The sequence below is a fragment of the Salvia hispanica genome, chromosome 5, assembly GCF_023119035.1.
Source record: "Salvia hispanica cultivar TCC Black 2014 chromosome 5, UniMelb_Shisp_WGS_1.0, whole genome shotgun sequence".
NCBI lineage: Eukaryota > Viridiplantae > Streptophyta > Magnoliopsida > Lamiales > Lamiaceae > Salvia > Salvia hispanica.
Window position 1 is genome coordinate 22698634 of NC_062969.1, and position 24612 is coordinate 22723245.

The 24612-nt window shown below is 37.9% G+C and overlaps 2 protein-coding genes and 1 long non-coding RNA gene across 3 annotated transcripts; 2 read left to right on the forward strand and 1 right to left on the reverse strand.

Annotated features, from left to right (window-relative positions):
- Positions 1-645, reverse strand: LOC125187160. The gene is made up of 3 exons (XR_007170572.1): positions 568-645; positions 386-437; positions 1-255 (listed from the first exon to the last, which is right to left on the reverse strand). It is a non-coding gene; the product is annotated as an uncharacterized LOC125187160 (long non-coding RNA).
- Positions 646-16752: 16107 nt separating this feature from the next.
- On the forward strand, positions 16753-18240 carry LOC125189665. The gene has a single exon (XM_048086920.1). The coding sequence runs from the start codon at positions 16753-16755 to the stop codon at positions 18238-18240; it is 1488 nt and encodes a 495-aa protein (XP_047942877.1).
- Positions 18241-22371: 4131 nt separating this feature from the next.
- Positions 22372-24304, forward strand: LOC125189666. The gene is made up of 5 exons (XM_048086921.1): positions 22372-22468; positions 22674-23071; positions 23143-23520; positions 23572-23778; positions 23897-24304. Exons 1-5 carry the CDS (start codon positions 22372-22374, stop codon positions 24302-24304), a joined length of 1488 nt encoding a protein of 495 aa, XP_047942878.1.
- Positions 24305-24612: the final 308 nt, after the last annotated feature.

Here is a 24612-nt window from a genome sequence, read left to right on the forward strand (position 1 = left end):
ACATAAAAAACACACACATGTAACCTGTAACCTCTAACAACAGCTCAAGTTTATCACAATACAATGACAGAAAATAAAGCAAAAACTATTTTAGCTGATGCCAAGAAATAGATCGAAACAGGTAGTCATCCAGACTAGATCAACTAGAAAATGAAGAAAACATCAAAAAAAGGTTTTGCAAGAATGAAAATTTACCATTCAGAAAAGGGGATGCAACGAGAATAGATCGCCATACCCCCAGAATACTTGATGAACCTGCTCGTATCAATGGGGCAATTAAGCAAACAGGTTGTATGCATTGAATATAATTATTTTATTAATGAAGCTTTAATGGTATTGGGCCCTTAGTCCCAGGCCCATATGTTATTCAGTAGACAAAATGTACCTTTCTTGAGTAAGTAGAATATGCACACCAATGCCTCTCTAACAATCGCCGCCTGAACAAGAAGAGAACTATTAGATCCAATGCACACCCAATAATCAATTTGAATTTTAATAATTATAAATATCAAGGTTCATTAATAAAATAAAAAATCAATAAATAAGATAAAACTAAACAAGCTTTACCCTTGTTACGAAGGTAGCTCATTTGAAGAAGGGTCTGTGAGAACATGTTATACCATTCTCTTTGAAATTTTAATGACATTCATATTTTTCAATTATTTCCAGCGGAATTTAGTTAGCAAATATACACAAATCATAGTACTATGAAAAAGAAGGAACAAATATTAAAAGATAAAATAATTATGTAAAAGTGAAGATAGCATTTTAAAGGCATCGACGTTTAGAGTCGACCCAAAAATGGCACTACTTTTAAGATATTGAAAAAAGCTGCTAAGATTGACGAGTGGAGGACATTCATTCATGGCGCTGGATATTGAAATTCCTCTGTTTTAGGATCAAGAGTGTTGATGTGAATCCGGGATGTGTCAAACCAATAGAAGGAACGAAGGCATCCAATGAATCACACTGGAGCTGGGGTCCATTTCAAACATCAATATACCTATTAAGATGGTGTCCAAATACTCTTCTAAGACCACCATTGTCTTCATCGTCAAAAGAGCTTCGCGTGAGTACCTTACACGCCTCAATCGGAGCCCCGATGAGGAAGTTATGGTCGTTTTATGAAAGTCGCGCAGTCCAACAAGCAAAACGCTCGACGATAGAGAAAATACCCGGGCAAGGCCCCAAAACGCCCGGCCGGGCGTTTTATCCGAAAATGTCATTTTTTCAAGATTTTGAAGACTATTTTCCCTATTACTTTTGTTTTAGTATAAATACTCTTTTGTAGGGTTTTCGTTCTCAGCTTTTGAACATTTGTAAGAGACCAATTCTCCATATTTGAGAGCTCACCTGATACGGCATATTCCCTAGGATTATCTCCATATCTCTTATTTAGTTAGTTATTGATTTCCTATATCTTTTCATATATTATTAGGATCTTTATTTTCTTGTTCCCTAAGTCAGAGTCCTATTATAAATAGGAGATATTGTATTCTTCTATTTCAATCAAGAAATATCAATTATCCTTTTATTTTACTTTTACGCATTTATCATATCATTCTTGGTTTGATCGACCGGCAAAGCTCCGGCGACTACCTTTTATCCCTAAATTTGACGCCGGATTGATCGACGGGCAAAAGCTCCCGCGACATTCGACGCAAATTATCCGAGTTAAGGAATTTCATCCTTAACAAATTGGTGCTTTCATCGTGATCTCTTCCTCCCATCCATGACTTCTGAGAAAGAAATCTATCTATCTTACCTATGTGACCAAATATTGGTTGCCTGCAACAGAATACACAAGAAGCTGGACAAGTATGACGAGTTTCTCCTGTTGTATACAACTCCGGTGATTTCCTACGATGTGGCTCACCCATGGCAGCAGCAGGAGCGTGCCTCCTTTTACCAGCCAGACTGGTACCATCCTCCACCGGATCCCGACCCGCCTTATGCTGAGATAGAGTCTCATCTCTCCGTCACCGATCGTTGCGTGGACAGCCTCCGTCCGCCTGATTTGCCTGAGCTGGAACAACCGAATGCTCACCCGGATTGGCAGCAGCCCACCTCAGTCCACCAGCCGCGCCTCCAATCACCTTCCTGCAGCCGCCTCTAACAGCTGCCGCTACTGCCGCCTGCCTACTCCCACAAACCTACCAAAAACAGCCGCTGCACGATTCTAATAAGAATCCGGGAATTGAAGGTAATGGTTCTTGTGATGCTAAGAAGTTGATACAAATGAAGAAGGATAAGTCTTTTGAGTTGAAAATTACAAAAGATAATGATGATTTATTGAAGGAGAATAGCGTAGATGATGTAGAAGAAATTCTTATAGTAGATCATCATGCTGCAAATATTGATATGTATGCCTTAAAAGAAGTCGATGAAGTTTCACATGGAAAAGTCATTATTATTTCCTCTGGACTATTGGAGTCAACCTCTATGGTAGAGCACTTTCTTTCAACTTTGGGCAATGAACTTTCGCATTTGGGACTCATGGTCCAAGTAGCGACAGTAAAATGTTTATTGCGCTTTTTGAAGGAATTCACTTCGTAGCTTCTCTTGAAGCCATTGCACTGAGTACTCAAGTTGGTCGCCGAGGAATATATGAAGGGAGACACTTCGTCATTCGGTGTCCATTTGATCCTGGAGGAGATATATCTCATCTGGCTTATGTTATCAACAGACTCTGTTTATTGCTTTGCTTCGTGATTTCCACCTTGAGGACAAGGTGGATTTTAACCGTGGGGGAGTTGATACGGCATATTCCCTAGGATTATCTCCATATCTCTTATTTAGTTAGTTATTGATTTCCTATATCTTTTCATATATTATTAGGATCTTTATTTTCTTGTTCCCTAAGTCAGAGTCCTATTATAAATAGGAGATATTGTATTCTTCTATTTCAATCAAGAAATATCAATTATCCTTTTATTTTACTTTTACGCATTTATCATATCATTCTTGGTTTGATCGACCGGCAAAGCTCCGGCGACTACCTTTTATCCCTAAATTTGACGCTGGATTGATCGACGGGCAAAAGCTCCCGCGACATTCGATGCAAATTATCCGAGTTAAGGAATTTCATCCTTAACAAATTGGTGAGTTGATATCCGGTGTAGGTGTACGACATGTTGATGATGATTCGGAGAAGATTCTACATTCTTCTTCTCGTTTTTATGGCGTTGAAAAGGTTGATATTGATGGGAATTTGGAAGCACATGAAGATGATGTTGCGAGAGAATTGAAATCTGTAGAGGGAAAGAAGTCAATTTTGATTATAAAAGATAAATTTGTGCATATGTGTGTTGAAGAAGATGAAGCTCCGCCCGATCATGGAGTTTTGACTCCCCTAAAGAATTGGCTCAAGCTACTACCTGATGGGAGTTTGCCATGCATTAACGCCTGTGCTGCAATTCTGAGGATTTTCTTTGATCTTCTAATTAGTTTGGATCAGTTTGGTCAAAGAGAACAATTGAAGAAAAATGACCTTGGAAAGGACATTATGTTTTTATCTAAGCCGGATGAGGATACCAGAAGCAACCAAAAAATTGCTCAAGAATTGGTTAACACATGGAGGCATCTAGTTTTCAACAAGAGTCCTCCCTCGGTGTATTTTTATGGGAATAATGAAGGGAGACCATCAACCATTCGGTATGCGTTTGATCCAGGAGGAGATATCTTGCCGAAGTTGTTGTTCGACTCTCTTCGTTGTGTCGTGGTTGTGTCGTGGTTTCCACCTTGAGGACAAGGTGAATTTTAACCGTGGGGGAGTTGATACGAGAATATCTCTACGAATATCTCATATCTCTATTATTTAGTTTAATTTTGTCTTGCTCATTAAGTTACTATCCCTATTATAAATAGGGCTATTGTTATTCTCATTATTCAATGAAGAAATATCAAAGTATTTTATTTATCTTTTACGCTATTTCATTTTCTGCAAAGTAATCTTGGTTTGATCGACCGGCAAAGCTCCGGCGACTGCCTTTTATCCCTAAATTTGACGCCGGATTGATCGACGGGCAAAAGCTCCCGCGACATTCGACGCAAATTATCCGAGTTAAGGAATTTCATCCTTAACATCACCCTCTTCATCTTTTAAAGACTTCTTAAATTTGTCCGGGTTGCATTCGATCTTTTGCCGGGCTAACGTTGATTGTAAATGTATGCTTGCTAGTTCTTATGTTGCTAGTTTGTGAAGCCATTAGATGTTTGTATGTGAAAGTACCTTTGGGATTTCTTTCTTGTTCTTCACCTAAATCATAACACAAATATATCCTCTATCCTTTTATCCACTTTTCTTGTTCCATTTCTTGGTTTATCTTCTTCATTTGTTGGGTTTATTTACAATAAGTTCGGGTAACTTCATGAGTCTTCAATCTATAAGATTCACATTAAGTGTAGTAATTTTATATTGTTTTTCCATTCCGAGTTACTGTATCCCATATCGGTTATGTTTCCCGGCCAGTACAAGTCTCTTGTACAGTAATATTAATATGTACTTTTTTATTGTTTTACATGGTATATTAGATACTGTATCTAATTTAGTCTTAAACAAAAGAAGAAATTTGGGTTTGCTTTCTGCCTTATTTTTTCATCATGTACTCCCTCCGTCCCCTATTAAGAGTCACACTTTTCCATTTCAGTCCGTCCCCAATTAAGAGTCACACTTCATTTTTACCATAAATGGTATGTAGGTCCCACATTCCACTAACTCAATCCACTCACATTTTATTATAAAACCAATATAAAAAAATGGGTCTCACATTCTACTAACTTTTTCAAATCAAGTTTTCTTTACATTTCTTAAAATCCGTGCCCGGTCAAAGTGTGACTCCTAATGGGGGACGGAGGGAGTATGATTCTAAACCTTATGTCGGGGAGACGGGGACCACTGTTAAGTTGAATGGTTCCAACTATGTGTTCCATTGACGATTGCTCTGGCATGACCGTGGCTTCCTGATAGGCTAAACCATATGTGGGTCAAAACACCATGTTCTTAGATAACGAGGAGAATTATGGTGACAAATATTTTATCAGGTCTTGATGTTGATTGTTATACACCAAACAAAAGAATTCATCCCAAAAGACTAGTTTGAGCCCACGCCAATTACTCCCACAACTGATGTAGGACATTAAATTAAACACTAATAATTATTTAGGAAAAAAAATGTATTTCTATGAGTTACTATATAGTTTTAAGTTAAAATAACACTCATTTGTATGTTTATTCATTTATAAATAAATAAAATTATCATTAAAAATATACTCCTCATATTTAAGAAAATTATAAGTAAATTGATACGAGTAGTGCCCCGATAACAGAGACAGACACTTCTGTGAGGCAGGATAATAGTGACAACGTCTTGGCGAGGTCAGAAGAGAATGTTGCGGGAATGCGAAGGAAGAAGGGAAAAAAGGGTCAGGCCCAAGTGGAACCGAGGGAAGATGGAAGACCGAAGCGGCAACAGAAGAAGCCGGTGATGTTTGGAGACTTTGTGTCTCGTTAGTTTAGTACTTTTATTATTTTAATTGGTGTCCTGTTAGTTTAGCATTTGGATTATTTTTATGGGCTTTATGTTTTGGACTTATTTAATTCCTTTTGAGTCGAGCGTAATTATAAGCTCCGTGCCGGGTTTTCTTGGTGGTTCTTTCCCGGTATGATCGAGTCGAACCAAACCTAGGGTCCTTAGATATATAAATAGGGATTCTGTGAGTTGATGAAATCAATCAATATATCAGAAATTTCCTAATTCCCTTGCATTACTTTTTCGCAAAGTTACCTTCTCCACGGCCAAAACCTTATTGGCGTGGGAAATCCGGTTGCTCGACGGAGATTCATCTCTGCGAACGGACCTTTATCCGGCGAATCTCTCGCCCCTGTTTCAGTTGCGAATTCCTTCGTAACATAAATCTTTTAAACTCGATTGGCCCGATGGGTTAGCTCCAAAACTTGAAAATTTAGGGTTAGAGTTGAAAATATTACCCAAATGGCCCATTCCAAAATAGCCCCTTTACTTGGTTTATGCTGTCCTTTTTTACTTTGCTACTATGACAGAGTACAACTTTCTTAAATTTTATGTTAAAAAAAACTATTTCAATTAATATGTGACTAATATGCGAGAACATATTTTTATGCACAACAAATTAAGAAATGGAGAAATGTTATTCTCGATTGCAAAAGAAGGCTTGTGTGTTACTCCCTCCGTCCACGATTAAATGTCTCATATATGATCGGCACGAGTTTTAAGAAATTGTTTGATGTAATAAAGTAAAGTGATAGAAAAAATTAGTGGAATGCGAGTCTTACTTTTATATATTGGTTTCGTAATAAAATATGAGTGGAATGAGTTAGTGGAAGCAGGGTCTACTAACCAAATATAGTAAAAGTGAAATAAGATATTTATTGGCAGGCGAAGGGAGTACTATCCCATACACGTTGCATGTTCCAGACCTTGCATTTTAAAGGCATCCAACTTTAGAGTCGACCCAACTAACCTGACAATGTCGACTGATCATTGACACTACTTTTTCAAAGGAGAAAGAAAAAAAGGCATATAATTTTCATTGAAATAGCAATTTGGTAGTATATGGTAATAATGAGCAAAATCAAAGAGAAGCAGAAATCAAAACGGTAGAGTTAGCTAGCTAGCATTCGAGCTCATGGATGATGTGCAAGCATCACTTGATTCAACAACGCCATGGATAGGCATGTACATTGCAGCAGCTTCTGCCGTCTGCACACTTGCAATGGCGGCCGATGCTTTCGTTAGATTCAGAAGCAAAAAGAATTGGATTCCGTGTAAGTATTTCTCTATCAACGCTTTCTTCCTCATAGTGTTAGCAGTAGCCATGAAACTGCCAGTAGATCTAACAAGCTTGGAAAAAAACTCTCATGATAAAGTTGCAAGGATTAGCAGCCTTGTTTTGATGTCAACTGCTATGAGTAATTTCATGACATCTTTGGGTGCCATGGAGAATAATGATATTGTACTAAACATGGCAGCTTTAGGCATTGATGGGCTAGTTTTTGTCACTCGGAAATGATCACTATTTGCACTATATGTTGAATATTTGCATGAAAAAGATGCTTTTTGGCAGGGAATGGATCATTAAGTTCGGAAGCTTCTTAATGAAGGCATGAAAAGAAAAACATGCAAGAAACATGACAAAATGACAAGAAATGGAAGAAAGTGAAGGAAGAAGGCAAAGAAGACCCATTCTGCCCAAGCTGTTAGGACTAGCCAGTTTGAACCCGATGGGAAAATGATTAAAGCCACTTGCACACACTTATCAAGGATATATCCCACTTGCTACGCACGCCCATTTCTTCCCTTGGAGAGTAAAAACTAAGGGAAATATCATTTATTGGATACATGTATTAAAAAACCTTAATTTTCCAAAACTAGTCACTTTTTCACTTAGCTTTAGTTTAGTTTTAGTTTATTCTCTCACTGGGAAAATTTTCTCTCTTCCTTAAGAAGAGAGATTTCAACTTCAATACTGCCAAGATCTTAATTCACCATGGGTTGAAGCTTGTAGTAGATTTTAGTTTCTTAGTTTCTTTGTAGCACTTGTGTTGAAACTTATTTCCAACATCTTAACTCTCTAGTTAATGGTTGTTGGAGGCTGATCTTTAAGAGCTTTGGTGTATTTAATTCTCTAGTGTTAAAGCTTTAACTCTTAGTTCTTGTGTTCTTGTGTTCTTTAGGTGAACATTCTTGTTTTTAAGCTTTAACTTCTAGCTCTTGCCTAGTTAAATGTTGTTAGTGTTTTTCATGTTGATTTGAGTTTGTTTTAAGCTTTCAAAATGTTCTTCAAAGTTTGCTTTTGTTGATTTCAAATTTTAGTGGAGAAAAGTGAAAATGTTTTCTACGTTGCAAGTAGTAAATAGTTAGTGGCTTTTCCTTGTCTAGTTGCTTTTATTTTTATATGTTTTAGTGTAGATCTTGCTGATTTCGTTTTGGTAATGTAATTCATCCTCCATGGTTGTTGTTTTTAAGCTTCTTTCATCATGTTTAAGTACTTTAATATTCAGCTTTTTATTTTGTGTTTTCAATGCATGTTTAGGTAGTTTACTTGTTCATTTTGTGTTTCTCCTTGTATTTTTAATTATGTAGCAGCCAAGTAGTCTTTCCTCTCACTTAATTTATGTGCCTTTAGTGTAGAATTAGAAGCCATGATCAGCTTTTAGGAGTTAAGTGGAAGAACCATTAGTTGTAGGCTTTTATCCAATGGTTTTACACCTTGGGTAATAGAAATTGGGAGACAACAAGTACATGATTCCTTTTCACTTTTGGTAGCTCATTTAGCTTTTTCTGCATTCAATCTTCATTTACATATAATTTAGTTTGCCTTTTAGGAGTTGATTAGTCTAGCCACTTTTAAGGGTCACTATCCTAGTTTCCTAGCTTCTTTTAGGAGCCAACACTTAGTTTATTTTCCTTAGTCTTTTAACTTAGTTCCTTTTGCTTTCTGAACTTAGGATGCTCATGCAAGTTGCTGCTCTCTTTTCATTTCCGAAATGTTCTTATTTTCGCCACTGCTAAGTTGCCCAAATTACCAACATGCCCAGTCTGCTTTCCAGTTTAAATGCTTTCTTTTAATTGCATGTTATTTGCACTTTTAGTTCTCAATCCTAGCTTAAGTGTTATTTATATTTTGTAGTTTAGTTCCCACCCCCAATTTAGAGCGTGGCGGCATCGCCAAAACCCTTCTAAAGTGTAGAAATACATAACGGATGCTACCGTTCCTCGTGGGTTCGACACCCTAACTTACCATATGCTAACTAATAGTATTTTGAAAAGTGGGAACTAATAAATCTTGTTGAATAGGAAGGGACACATGCCTACGAAACGCGTGCAAAACTCCGAACCTTCCGGGCATTCTAGTCGTCACTATTGTTGGAAATGTATGAAATTGACGGTGGAGATATTTGACGGTACTGACCATTTTGGTATGTGGCAGGGGGAGGTTCTAGACTCTCTTTTCCAGCAGGGTCTTGACATTGCCATTGAAGAAAAGAAACTAGAAGATATAGATGATGAAGATTGGAGTACCATAAATCGGTTAGCTTGTGGAACAATTCGGTCGTGTCTGTCCAGGGAGTAGAAGTATGCTGTCAAGAATGAGACTTCTGCACATAGATTGTGGAAGAGACTGGAGGACAACTTTCTTAAGAAGAATGGTCAGAATAAGCTCCTTATGAAGAAAAGGTTGTTCTGATTTGAATACCGGTCATGTACCACTATGAATGAACACATTACTTTGTTTAAAAAGTTAGTAGTAGACCTGCTAAATTTAGATGTGAAATTTGAGGATGGGGATCTGGCATTGATGTTGTTGTCGTCTCTTCATGATGAATTTGAACATCTGAAGACCACATTGCTCCATGGTAAAGAGAATGTGTCTTTAGATACTGTATGTTCTGCTTTGTATAGTCATGAATTGCGAAAGACAGATAAAATGAAAGGCAAAGCAGTTACAGATGAAGCATTAGTGGCAAGGGGTCGTCAACAAGGCCGATCAAAGGAGAGAAGAGGAAGGTCCAAATCGAAAAGACGAGCTGCCAAAGATGAGTGTGCTATCTGTTATGAGAAAGGACATTGGAAGAAAGACTGCCCAAAGTTGAAGAAGAAAGAAAAGGCTTCGCAGGATGCAAATGTTGCTAAATGCAAAAATGATGCGGAGTCGGATTGTTCTTTGACCGTTTCACCTACAACATCGCATCCAGACGAGTGGATATTGGATTCAGGTTGCACCTATCATATGTTTCCCATCAGGGAGTGGTTCTTTGATTTCGAAGAACTCAATGGCGGACTTGTTTACATGGGAAATGACAGTCCATGTAAGACGGTCGGGATAGGCTCAATCAAGCTGCAAAATCAGGATGGAACAACCAGAATTTTGAAGGATGTGCGGTATATGCCCCAGTTGAAGAAGAATCTCATCTCATTGGGGGCCTTAGAATCTAAAGGCCTAGTTATGATGATGCGAGATGAAATTCTTAAAGCAACTTCAGGATCATTGGTGATGCTGAAAGGCGTGAGGAAGAACAATTTGTATTACTACCAAGGTAGTGCAGTTGTTGGGACAGTAGCAACTGCAACTTCGAGTAACAAGAAGGATGCAGAGGCGACGAATCTTTGGCATTTGCGATTGGGACATGCTGGTGAGAGATCATTGCAAATTCTCGCCAAGCAAGGATTATTGAAAGGTACAAAGTCTTGCAAATTAGAGTTTTGCGAGCATTGTGTTCTGGGGAAACAACGAAGAGTTAAATTTGGCACTGCAATCCATAATATAAAGGGAATTCTGGATTACGTGCACTCTGATGTGTGGGGACCTGCCAAGACTCCATCACTTGGAGGTAGACACTATTTTGTCACTTTTGTAGATGATTTTTCCAGAAGAGTTTGGGTGTACACTATGAAGAGCAAAGATGAAGTCCTAGGGAATTTTCTAAAATGGAAAGCTAAAGTTGAAAATCAGATGGGGAGGAAGATCAAGGTTCTCCGATCAGATAACGGTGGAGAATACAAGAGTGATCCTTTTCAAGATGTATGCCAGGAGTGTGGCATAGTTCGGCACTTCACAGTGAGAAATACACCACAGCAGAATGGAGTGTCAGAGCGTATGAATCGAACACTAGTGGAGAAAGTTCGTTGTATGTTGTCTAATGCTGGGCTAGACAGGAAATTTTGGGCTGAGGCCCTCACATACGCTCAACACATTGTCAATCGTTTGCCATGTTCTGCCATTGATGGCAAGACTCCTTTAGAGGTATGGTCCGGTAAACCTGCAACTGATTATGATTCTTTGCGTATTTTTGGTTCTGTTGCATATTATCATGTCACTGAATCAAAATTGGATCCACGTGCAAAGAAGGCTTTGTTTTTGGGTTTCAGTGCTGGTGTTAAAGGATATCGATTATGGTGTTTGGAGTCTAAGACGACGATTTTAAGTAGGGATGTTACCTTTGATGAATCTTCCATGTTGAATAAGGTAAATCCAAATAGTAGTGATACTTTGCAGCAGGTGGAGTTCGAAGATGCAGTTGTGATCCCGACTACGAACACCACAAATGACTCTCATACGGAAGAAGAAGAGTGAAGAGGTTCCACCCTAAGAACCTTCGCAGTAATCAGAGCCAATTGCAGTCAGGCGAACGAGGCGGGAAAATAAGAGACCTGCTCGTTTTGCGGATATGGTAGCATATGCGCTTCCAGTTGTTGATGATGTTCCAGGTATCTTTTCGAAAGCTGTTGAAAATTCAGAAAACGATGATTGGAAAGGTGCTTTGGAAGAAGAGATGAAATCTCTTCAGAAGAACAAGGTGTGGAAGCTGATGCCGTTGCCGGAAGGAAAGAAGGCAATTGGATGTAAATGGGTTTTTGCAAAGAAAGAGGGATTTCCTCACAAAGATGATGTTCGCTACAAAGCAAGATTGGTAGCTAAAGGCTACGCCCAGAAGGAGGGAATTGATTACAATGAGGTATTTTCTCCTGTTGTTAAACATTCCTCCATTAGAATTTTGTTGGCTTTGGTAGCGTAGTTGAATTTGGAGCTAGCTCAACTTGATGTGAAGACCGCGTTTTTACACGGTGATTTGAAGGAGGAAATCTATATGACCCAACCGGAGGGATTCAAGGTTGCCGGTAAAGAAAACTGGGTTTGCAAGTTGAACAAATCGTTGTACGGATTGAAGCAGTCTTCAAGACAGTTGTACAAACGGTTTGATAAATTTATGAAGGATCAGATGTACACAAGAAACAAATACGACCACAGTGTGTATTTGCGCAGACTTCAAGATGAGTCCTACATCTACCTACTCTTATATGTTGATGATATGCTGATAGCATCAAAGAGCCAAGTTGAAATTGACAGATTGAAGGCTCAGTTGAGTAAGGAGTTCGAGATGAAGGATTTAGGGGAAGCTAAGAAGATTCTCGGCATGGAGATTACAAGGGATAGAGAGGGAGGCAAGCTTTGGCTGACACAGAAGCAGTATTTGACCAAAGTACTTCAGCGTTTTAGTATAAACGATGATTCCAAACCTGTAAGTACCCCACTTGCTCCTCATTTTAAACTTAGTTCTCAGTTATCTCCAAATACGGAAGATGAGCGGGAATATATGGCGAAAGTTCCTTATGCTAACGCAGTTGGAAGCTTGATGTATGCAATGGTGTGTACAAGAACAGACATTTCACAAACCGTTGGTACTGTGAGCAGGTACATGCATGATCCGGGCAAGGGTCATTGGCAAGCTGTGAAATGGATTCTGCGGTATATCAAAGATACTGTAGATATTGGTTTGCTGTTCAGGATAAATCACTTGGTCTTTTTGCAGTTGGATATTGTGATTCCGACTATGCTGGTGATTTGGATAAGCGAAGATCTACTACTGGCTATTTATTCACTTTAGCAAGTGCGCCAGTTAGTTGGAAGTCTACCTTGCAGTCAACGGTAGCTTTGTCTACGACAGAGGCAGAGTACATTGCCATTACTGAAGTTTGCCTACAAACTTTGACTAATTGTCAAAAGTTTCTATCCCACATCGGTGGGTTATCAATAGTGTGGGGGAGTGGCTGCCTATAAAAGGAGCTCACCCCTCATTTTGTAGATCATCCCGAATTTGTAATCTCTTCTCCATTAAATATAAGTGGGCTCAGAGGGTGCTCGGAGACGTAGGTAATTTGGCCGAACTTCGTTATCAAAGTTTCGGGTGTGTTTTTTCTTTATTAATTATTTTGTTCCGCAGTTATTTCTGGGTTTGCTTTTCTATTGTAATATTGTATTCAATATTATTTGCGGGTTTTGTAGTAGTGTTTTGTACACCGACTGATAAATTCTGTTTGGAGTTTGGTAATTAAGAGAGGACAGTGTCCCCACCAGTCTTTCCAGAGAATTTATTTGGAGAAGTAATTTTATCGAAGTAGAGCCCATTGGGTTAACTCTAAAATTACTGAATCGGTTCATTTCACTATTGAGAGAAAATTTACCCGGTTTTCTCAACATTAGGCTCCATTAGTTTGATGTTAATGGTGAAAGTAAATTACGTTGTTATATCAATTGCTAGGAAATTACAAATTACGAAAAGTAATCAATATTGCACAAGTCGTGGATCTTTCACTACAGACAAAAATTATAGCAGACTTCACAATTACAATGAGAAAACCTGTTCATATGTAGGGAAAAACCATTAACCAACATAATCCTAATCTAACTAAAATTCCTTCTAATTCTGAACTCTTATTCTAACATCATCATAAATTCCATAATTTAATATTATTTTAATTCTAAAAATTAATAGTACAAGATTTATGAAAATATATTCGTCCAGACGCCAGTATAACAATGTAAGAGGTGATTACAAAATATCTTTCAACTACTAATCAAATATCTACAAATATACTTACCATTAAGAAGACCAAACTTTTAGTCTTTATGGTCTTTGTCGTTTTTAAAAGGGAGTGGGGAACTTGGTTTTTACCTATTTTTTGGATTAATACATAAATTTAAATATTGTTGTGATGATTTCACAATTCAAATTATCGTACAAATTAAATTGATACGACAAAATTAAATTTGACGTGGCACCACTCCAATAAATTAAACACGACGTTGTTGAAACTTTAAAACTTTTTTTTTTCTAAAAATCAAAATCCACCATTTTCTAATTTGTCTCAGCTTCTCTCCTTTCTCCCCTATCAAGCCACAACAATCACAATTTTTAACTTAAAAACGAATACTACTAGTTTCATAATTATTTTGATTTCCCATGATATCTCATGCTTAAGGAAGCAGGTACGTATGCTAACCATGTTGATTTTCATAATTTTATTAAAAGAATTCAATTCTCATTGTTACATATATACTCTAGGTTTGAATATTCCACTGGATGCTACTACAATCTTTTAAAAATCAAATATTTGAATTGATTTTTTTAATAGACTAAGCCGTCTCCCAAGTCAAGCAATGAGATATATTAAACCAGGCTTTTCTACTTAAAACACTACACTTGAGCAATACATTCATTCAACTAAACTAATTCATTATGTGGCCTCTGCAACTGATAATCTCTATCTTCCTACTTCTCCCACCATCACTACTCTCCGCCGCTCTACATGCCAAACCGGGATGCCTAGACCGGTGCGGGGATTTACTCATTCCATATCCATTTGGAGTCAGGGCCAAATTGTAGCCTCAACCCATATTAAGGGCTAAGATTATTCAATTCCGAGTATCAATACAATGTAAAAAAAATGTCAATATGGGTATTAATGTCAATAACAAATTAGTTATAACTAACTTTTAAAAAATATTTCAAAACTTTAAATGCATATAACTGTCTCAATTTAAATTATTTTTTCGCATTACATATATCAAATTAAAGATGATTTAAACTATCATATATGTTTCGATGTCAAAATTTGAAAAAAAATTCATAAATTTTCATATTTTTTAAGAAGCAGGTAATATCACAATAGCTATCATAATATGTCAATATAATGCTTGCACAATGTCAATACGAAACTGTGTTGACATTCTCATATCTTGGTGTTGATATATTTTATAGACTATATTGACATTGTGTTTATAAACCTAAATTTGATAGTTGTTATTATCTTTTTAAATTAAAAAATAAAAAAATAAAATTACACATGACAAATTATAGGCCACAAGATTTCTAAAATCCGATGGTCTTAAATTAGTTGTAGTTAGCAATTAAATGATGAGTTAGCAATTGATAACATATATAAGTTTCTTAGATAAGTACATTTTTATTTCTGTAAATCTTTCTATTGTTTTAAATTCTTATTTTCTATAATTTCATTGGTATTTGTATTCAATATTTGAAAATCTTATGTCCCGTGCATAGTACGGGTGTTAATATTAGTTTTATCAAAATGCAACATTATTCTTCACAAGCTTTTTGCATCTAGCTTTGTCACGACCACAAACTTCCTAATGATAGTGACTGCATCTAAACGTGATTCAATAGCACCTTAGAGTCAAGGGATGAAAAATAATCATGATTTAAAAGAAGAAGCCTAGGACAAAAGTCTCGCAGGTGAAAGTGAAATGGGACAACATAAAGTCAGAGTGCGGTCTAGGTTCACAATCCTTCTAACATAGAATCTTCTCATTTGTATTTCGCAACTTAATGTTTAGTTAGGCATATCAGCCAAGGTTAACAACTAAATCAAACATTAACAAACATCTAAAGGATGGCATGCGTTCCTAAGCACGACAAAAAAAAAAAAAAAAAAAAAAAAAAAAAAAAAAAAAAAAAAAAATTTGTAAGCTAAGGCGACTTAAGAGGCGGGTATTACAAGCTTATGGGATATTTTCACATGTATGGGGTTGATGGAATTGTCAACAAACCCTGTCGAATAAACTGAACTGTGGGGGCATTTGCTAACTACATTAATGAGGTGGAAATTGTCAGCAACTAATTCTGCTGATTCAGCCATAATTCAGTTCGTTTGTGTTAACGTCGGACTTTTAATGAAAAATTTACTTTTCAAAGACGACTTGTGTTAACGCGGCAAAGACTTGCTACTCGTTTGATTGAAATAGCAGGAGATGTTGGTAAACAAGAATGTGTGGTATTAGAAATGGGTCACTCACCAAGTCGATGTGGGACAAGATATAGAGAGATTTAACACGCCCCCTCACGTGTGGGCCGGAATGACACATCGGATTTCAAGATATAGAGAGATTTAACACGCCCCTCACGTGTGGGCCGGAATGACACATCGGATTTCCATCACGTGGGTAGGCAAGAGAAGAGATAAAGAAATAAATCCATCATCGACGTGGGTAGGCAAGAGAAGAGATAAAGAAATAAATCCATCATCGACTTGGGCCCGCTCTGATACCATATTAGAAATGAGTCACTCACCCCTTAAAAGGCCTCACACACCCCTTAAAAGGCCTCACAAGGGGGAGGGTTATCCATCTTATATAGAAGAAATAGGATCATCACCAAGCCGATGTGGGACAAGATATTAGAATTTTAACATGTGGTACAACCAAAACCAAAAAGAAGCACAAATCAAATCGATAGAGTTAGTTTTCGACATCATGAGTTCCCAATGCGAAGACCCATCACCCTTTAAGAAAGAGCAAGATGCACTTGATTCAGCTATGCCATGGATAGGCGCGTATATTACAGCAGCTTCTGCTGTCTGTGCACTTGCAATGGCGGCTGATGCAATCAGTGGCTTCAGAAAGAAAAAGTATTGGCTCCCATGTAAGTACTTCACTCTCAACGCTTTCTCCCTCACACTTTTAGCAGTAGCCATGAAACTGCCCATAGATCTAACAAGCTTGGCACTCAACTACATTGATATATTTGCAAAGATGAGCAGCCTTCTTTTGATGTCGACTGCTATGAATCATTTCATGATATCTTTGGGTGCCATGGAGAGTACTGAAATCGTACTAAACATGGCAGCTTTAGGCATTCTAGTCATCACTATTGCTGGAAATTTATGCATTCATCTTGTTCAGATGTATAAATTTGCATATGAGCCTGTGGCTTTGGCCCTACAAGTTGCACCAGCTGTCAACATGCTCGTCTTTCTTGTGATGTTATGTTGTATGTCGTTGATGGTTCCAGGAGCCAAAAGATACATAGGATTGAAGTATAATTAAATGCACAAATCGGTCTCAAATAGACAAGTAGGGTTGGGACGGTTTAGTAGTGGTGAACTTGAAAATTTGGTGAAAGCGTATTGGGTGATGGCTGAGACTAGCAGCCCCCAGTTTGTTCTGGCGAGGTCTGCCATTTCATCTACATCTGGACTCTTGTGTCTTCTCACAGCTCTAGTTTTGGCAATAATTTTGTATGCATACTTTTATAGGGCCAGTACATTTACTATTAGGCTTGAGAATATGAGTACTACAAACTATAAATGGTCCGTCATCTTGATTTTAAGCATTCAGTTGATTGGAGTGGCAATAGGAACTATTGCTCCTCTATTGAGATGGTTTACTGCTTCGCGGTTCAAGATTGCTGAGATGGAGAGAAAGAGCTTTAGAGATGAACTCAAGGTTCAAAACTACTGGACTTGGAGGCTGGTGCAGTGGAGGGACAGATCACTTACTAATTTTCAAGTTCAAAACCGCGTTTGCAAGAAGCTACTTCGTGATGCTCTAAGATTTGTTCTGAGTTTCTGCATTGGGGTTCAGATTCTCTTTGTTTCAGCTGCCAAACTAGTTCTATTCCTCTCTGCTAAATTTGTTGGTGCAGTTTTCTTTTGTTTCTGGAAGAACAAAAGACTGGTTTCAGTGGGAGCACATGTTGGTTTTAACCAATATGTTATTCTACTTGAAGGTGAGCCACAATTGCCTTCTAAAATCCTCAAGAACATCTGCAACGAGGCGGATAAGCTGATAAAAGTAGGCCAAAAAAATCAGCCCAAGAATCTGATCCAACTTCTACAGAATTCTTCAAACTTCAATGGTGTAGGACGATTTGACAGCAGCCAAGTTCCAAGCTTACATTCTCAAGAACCTCCAAACTGCTGGTCTATGCCCGTGGTGACTTTGGCAGCCATTTCAGTTGCTCTTACAAACATAGCTTATGAGAATGCTCCCAAGTTATTGGTTTGTATTCGTGAGGGCTTGTCCATCGTCAAGCTTATCGAGGAAACTCTCGACAGAAATGGAGAGTTAGAAAGCATCATAAATGCAGCACATGTGATTTGGGATGAAGTTGACTTGTACAGAAAATGGAATGGCAATGATTTGAAGAGCACGAGAGAGAGAGGCGCAATGCAGAAGGAAACACTTCAGAACCTTTCAAAGATTGCAGAGAAGAATGTGAGAGATTTTATGGCTCAAACGAGAGATATTCTAATGCAGAATCCTCTAAATTGGCCTGCTAGAGTTATAGCTGCTAACTCAACGTACAGGATTACTCAGACGATCTTGCTAGGAATGGGAGATGGCGAGCTTCAAGATGATGGCGATCTATGTGAGAGTATATCCATCACCATCTCGAATATTCTAGCAGTGTGCCTCACCAATCTAGTGCAAGTCATAACGTTGAAGTGTCACAGAGAGGACATCACAGAAAGGGAAGAAAGTGTGAGGCGAGCAGCGATTCTTCTTGGTGAAAGCAAGGAGATTCTTGAAATTCTGCAGCAGCGTGAGCTTCCGAGTTTGGATGTGGAGAAAGCTGCTAAGATTGACGAGTGGAGGGCATCCATGGCACTGGATATATAGTATAGTACTAATTTTCATGTAATTTATTGCATTTCAGTTATATGGTGTTTTTTTTATCATGTGTGGTTATAACTTTTATCTGTTCTGGAATTTCAGTTGTAAAATAAAATGTATGTTCTTATCGATGTTGGTTACAACTTTTTATATGCTTTTCCTTCTTAAAATCGTATGCATAGATGATGGAAAACTAGCAATTCAATATTGAGAAAATATATATGGTTAAGTGTACGACAGTTGACGCCACGACTGGGATGCATGTCTATTTGATGAGTCATATAAAAACATGTTGTTCGAAAGACTAAGGCAACAAATTAACCCTAATCATATATTAAGAAACTAATATAAAGATGAATTTCATCTAGGTAGGAAACCGAGTCGGAGACAACAACTAAGAGCATCCATAATAGGACGCCTTAACCAATAGCCTAGTATTAGGACTAACAAAATATACCTCTTGCCACATCACTATGACTTTCCACAAGTCTTCCCACAACCAAGCATTAGGACTAGCCGACGCCCTAGACAATCAAACAAATTCACAAATACAGAATTATAAATTCGGCACGAATAAGGAGAAAGTGCAATAATAATTTCATTAAATAAAAAAAAATTACCTAGTACAATCCAAAAAAAAAAGTCTAGTAAAAAAAAACAATGATTCAAACATATTACATTAGATATCAGCGTGCAATCCTACGCGACCATAACTTTTCAATTATATCATCCTGGAGTCGAATATGGCTTCTTGTTGGAAAATATCGGCAAATGCTTGGACCCTTTAGGCAACCCCCGGGGTATCCCCATTCGTACACTGGCGGTGGCCACACCGTGGCTTGGACCGGCAACATCTTCACCATGTCGGCCGCGCCTCCGTAGGCTAACTATCTGATTGCATCCTCCCTGAACTGGAAATACTTGTATCGACGCTCTAAAGCCGACACGATACTCAGAAATAGCGGTCGGTGCATTCTAAAACCCTGCCGGAAAAAGGACTCCCCAAACCGCGGCTCCTCAGCGAAGTAGTTGTCAAACAACCGTTTGTGGACACCAAGGTGGTCCCGATAGACTACTGCTCGATGATAGATGGGGCGAGGGACCGCCAGTGCTGCTGCTGCTGGCGCAAGAACTCTTGCTCCAATTGATTTATCTCTCCGGACATATAGGCTCACAACTCTTCATTAATTCGCTGCGCGTATCACCATCACTAGCCATTTTTTATCTACTAGTATGAGAAACGAAGAGAGGAGGAAGAGAAACTCGTTAACACGAGTGGTGTAAATGAAATAAAGTGCAAGAAGCCGTATATAGAGTTGAAATAAAAAAATAAAAATTAAAAATTAAAAATGCGGATCGCCAATCGACGCCGCACAATAGTGGACGAGCGATCAGCTAACGCCCTCCGACCGCGGACGACCGCTCATCCACCCTGTTCGTCCGACCGCATTCGCCGACTCCTATAGCGGACGAACGACACGCCTGAACCACTAGCCGGTCGCTAGGGTGTGCGTTCGTCCGCTATTGCGGATGCTCTAACAAACTACTGCCTCCGTCCCCAAAAGTTTGTCCCAATTTGACTCGTCGCGGGTTTTAAGAAATTATTTGACTTTGTATTAAATGAAGGTGTGTAGTGGAATGAGGGTACCATACTGAGGAGATTCAAAGTGTATTTAATATCTATTTTTAGTAAGATTCCAAGGGGACAAACTTTGTGGAACTGACGAAAATAGTAAAATAGGACAAACTTTGGGCGACTGAGGGAGTGATTAATAAAATAATCAAAAGATAAACTAAAACTAAATTCATAGCAAGACCAACGCTTGTACATGCAGACGTCCATTTCCCATTCAAACTCTCTAGCTGGGCCTTAAAATTCGGCCCAGAAACTATCATGGTATTGGGCCCTTAAATCTCTAGTTCATATGTTATTCAGAAGTATAGTATTTTACACGATTAAAATCATGAGAAGATAAAATTAGGAGATTTTTTTTAGCTTATTCTAGATATGTGATTCTCTAAGAAGTGTTCAACTGCAGGAAGAGTAAAATTAAACATAATCCTTATTTGAGTAGAAAGTAAAATGACTTGAAGTAATTCTAAATCAAGTTAGGATCCATTAGTTTGATTTTAATGGTGAAAGAAAATTATGTTTAAACAAGCTTGACCCTAAATCCTTAGAGATCATGTTCTTGAACGACGGTAAGCGTATAATACTCATAGTCTTTACGTTCAGGCACTCTCGCTCGGCAAAATCCGTCTTATTAACAGTGGTTATATATGAATTGGGTAATTATAGATGAAAATTAGGATGAATTGAATGATAAAAAAATAAAAATATGAAAAACGGGCAAAAAACTGCTACTGTTTTTCATAGAAGGGTCAGTGAGGACATGCATGTTATACCATTCTCTCCAAAATTTTAATGAGATTCATATTTTTCTATTATTTCCAACGGGATTTAGTTAGTGCAAGTAAATCATACTTCCTCCGCATTCAATAAATAGAAACATTTGAAACGACACCGGTTTTAATGCACAATTGGTAAAGTAAGTGAGAAGAATTGGTAAAGTAAGAGAGAGGAAAAGAAAAATGAGTAAAGTAAGAAAGAGAAAGGGAAAAAGTAGTGAAAGTAGAGTCAGTGGATTGTGGGGTCCATGTCTTAAAATAGAAAGATTCTAAAATTTCTATTTTTAAGAAACGGTCCAAAATGGAAATAGTTGCTATTTTTAAAAAACGAAAAGAGTACAATGAAAAGAAAAGAATAAAAAGTTAAAAATAAATAAAAGTGAAGATAGAAAAGACAGGTCGTGGTTGATTGAGATAAAATAAACATCGACATGCACGTTGCTTGTTCCACACGTTGCTAGCATTTTATAGGCATCCACTTTTAGAGGTATATTTTAGTCTTAAACAAATGAAGAAATTTGGGTTTGCTTTCTGCCTTATTTTTTCATCATGTATGATTCTGAACCTTATGTCGGGGAGACGGGGGCCACTGTTAAGTTGAATGGTTCCAACTATATGTTCTGTTGATGATTGCTCTGGCATGACCCAGACTTCCTAATAGGCTAAACCATATGTGGGTCAAAACGCCATGTTCTTAGATAACGAGGAGAATTATGGTGATAAATATTTTATCAGGTCTTAATGTTGATTGTTATAGACTAAACAAAAGAATTCATCCAAAAAGACTAGTCTGAGTCCATGCCAATTAGTCTCACAGCTGATGTGAGACATTAAATAAAAATCTAATAATTATTTAGGATAAAAATGTAGTAGTATTTTTGTATTTCTGTGAGCTAGTTAGTATCTAGTTTTAAGTTAAAATAACACTCATTTGTATGTTTATTCATTTATTATAGATATAAAATTATTATTAAAAATATACTCCTCATATTTAAGAAAATTATAAGCAAATCTTTTGAAGTTGATTGGCCCGATGGGTTAGCTCAAAACTTGAAAATTTAGAGTTAGAGTTGAAAATATAACCCAAATGGCCCATTCCAAAAATAGCCCCTTTACTTAGTTTATGCTATCCTTTTTTACTTTGCTACTATGACAGAGTACAACTTTCTTAAATATATTGTTCAAAAAAATTATTTCAATTAATACGTGACTATTATGCGAGAACATATTTTTATGCACAACAATGAAATGGAGAAAAGTTATTCTTGATTGCAAATGACGGCTTGTGTTTTACTCCCTCCGTCCACAAGTAAATGTCTCGTATTTGACCGGCACGAATTTTAAGAAATTAGTTTAATAATAAAATATGAATGGAATGAGTTAGTGGAAGTAGAGTCTAATAACCAAATATAGTAAAAGTGAAATAAGACATTTATTGGCGGACGAACGAAAAAAGAAAAATGAGATATTTAATAGCGGAGACGAAGGGAGTACTATCCCATACACGTTGCATGTTCCAGACCTAGCATTTTAAAGTCTTTGATCAAAGATGAGAGTCGACCCAACTAACCTGACAATGTCGACTGATTGACACTACTTTTTCAAAGGAAAAGAAAGATGCATATAATTTTAATCGAAATAGCATTTGGTAGTATATGGTAATAACGAGCAAAATCAAAGAGAAGCAGAAATCAAAACGATAGAGTTAGCTAGCTAGCATTCGAGCTCATGGATGATGTGCAAGCATCACTTGATTCAACAACGCCATGGATAGGCATGTACGTTGCAGCAGCTTCTGCCGTCTGCACACTTGCAATGGCGGCCGGTGCTTTCGTTGGATTCAGAAGCAAAAAGAATTAGATTCCGTGTAAGTATTTCTCTATCAACGCTTTCTTCCTCACAGTGTTAGCAGTAGCCATGAAACTGCCAGTAGATCTAACAAGCTTGGAAAAAAACTCTTTTGATATGACAAGTACTAACTACAGTGACTCTTTTGATACTCTTTTGATTGAGCCAAGAGTCTGTGGTAGTGTGGTACAACCAAAATCCAAGAGAAGCAGAAATCGAAACAATCGCGCAAGCTTTCGAGCTCATGGATTATACTACTGCAGAGCAAGATTCACTTGATTCACCTATGCCATGGATAGGAATGTATATTGCAGCAGCTTCTGCCGTCTGCACACTTGCAATGGCGGCCGATGCTTTCAATGGCTTAAGAAGCAAAAAGTATTGGCTCCCGTGTAAGTATTTCTCTCTCAACTCTTTCTCCCTCACACTCTTAGCAGTAGCCATGAAACTACCCGTAGATCTAACAAGCTTGGAAATGACCGCCATTGACATATTTGCAAGGATTAGCAGCCTTGTTTTGATGTCAACTGCTATGAATAATTTCATGACATCATTGGGTTCTACGGAGAATAACGATAATGTACTAAACATGGCAGCTTTAGGCATTTTAGTCATCACTATTGCTGGAAATGTATACATTCTCTTCTTCAGATGCATAGCGCCAGACCTATGCTAAATGTGCTTCAGTCTCAACGGAGTGCATATACTGCCATCATGCTCCTCTTCCTTGCGGCGTTATGTTCTGTATCGTTGATGGTTCCAGGAGTAGGATTGAAGTATAATGAAATGCACAAATCGGTCTCAAATAGACGAGTAGAGTGGGGAAGATTTAGCAGTGTTGAACTTGAAAATATAGTAAAAGCGTATTGGGTGATGGCTGCAACTAGCAGCCCACAGTTTGTTCACGCAAGGTCTGCCATTTCTTCTATTTCTGGGCTCTTGTGTGTTTTCGCAGCTCTATTTTTCGTAAGCGTTTGGATTGAAAAATTAGATTTTCAGTACGATGCTGGTCTCATCAAAAAGTTAGAGGTTCTTACTTCGAATTATAGCTGGTTTGTAGTATGGATTTTAATCATTCAGATTATTGGAGTGGCAATGGGAACTATTGCTCCTCTGTTGAAATGGTTCGTTGCTTTGTGGTTCAAGATTTCTGAGACGGAACGAAAGAGCTTCAGAGATGAAGTCAAGGTTGACAAGTACTGGACTTGGAGGCTGGTCGAGTGGAGAGACAGATCACTTCCTTCTCAACTTCAAAACCGCGTATGCAAGAAGTTGCTTCGCAATGCTGTAAGATTTGTTCTGAATTTCTGCATCGGGGTTCAGATTCTCTTTGTTTTGGCTGCCAAACTAGTTCTGTTCCTCCCTGCTATATTTATTAGAACAGTTATTCTTTTGTTTCTGCAAGAATAGAAAACCTGTTTCAGTGGGAGCACATGTTGGTTTTAACCAATATGTTCTTCTACTTGAAGGTGAGCCACAATTGCCTTCTAAAATCCTCAACAACATCTGCAACAAGGCAGATAAGCTGATAAAAGTAGGCGAAAAAAAGCAGCCCAAGGATCTGATCCAAATTCTAAACAGATTTTCAAACTTCAATGGGGTGGGACGATTTGACAGCACCCAAATTCCAAGCTTACATACTCAAGAACCTCCAAATTGCTGGTCTCTGCCCGTGCTGACTTTGACAGCCATTTCAATTGCTCTGCACAACATTGATGATGAGAATGCAAACCAGTTATTGGTCTGTATTAGCGAGGGCTTGCCTATCGTGAAGCTTATCGAGGAAACACTAGACAGATCCGGAGTTAGATAGCATCAGAAAAGCAGCAGTAGTGGTTTGGGATGGTGTTGAAATGTACAAAAAATGGGATGAGATAGATTTCAAGAGCACGAGAGTGAGAGGCAAAACACACAAGGAAACACTTCAAAACCTTTCTAACATTGCAAAAACGATTGTGACAGATTTTATGCCTCAGACGAGTGATATTATAATGCAGAACCCTCTAAACTGGCCTGTTAGAGTTATAGCTGCTAACTCATTGTACAGGGTTACAAAGACGATCTTGCTAGGAATGGGAGATGGCGAGAACCAAGGTGGTGACGCGCTATTTGAGAGTATAT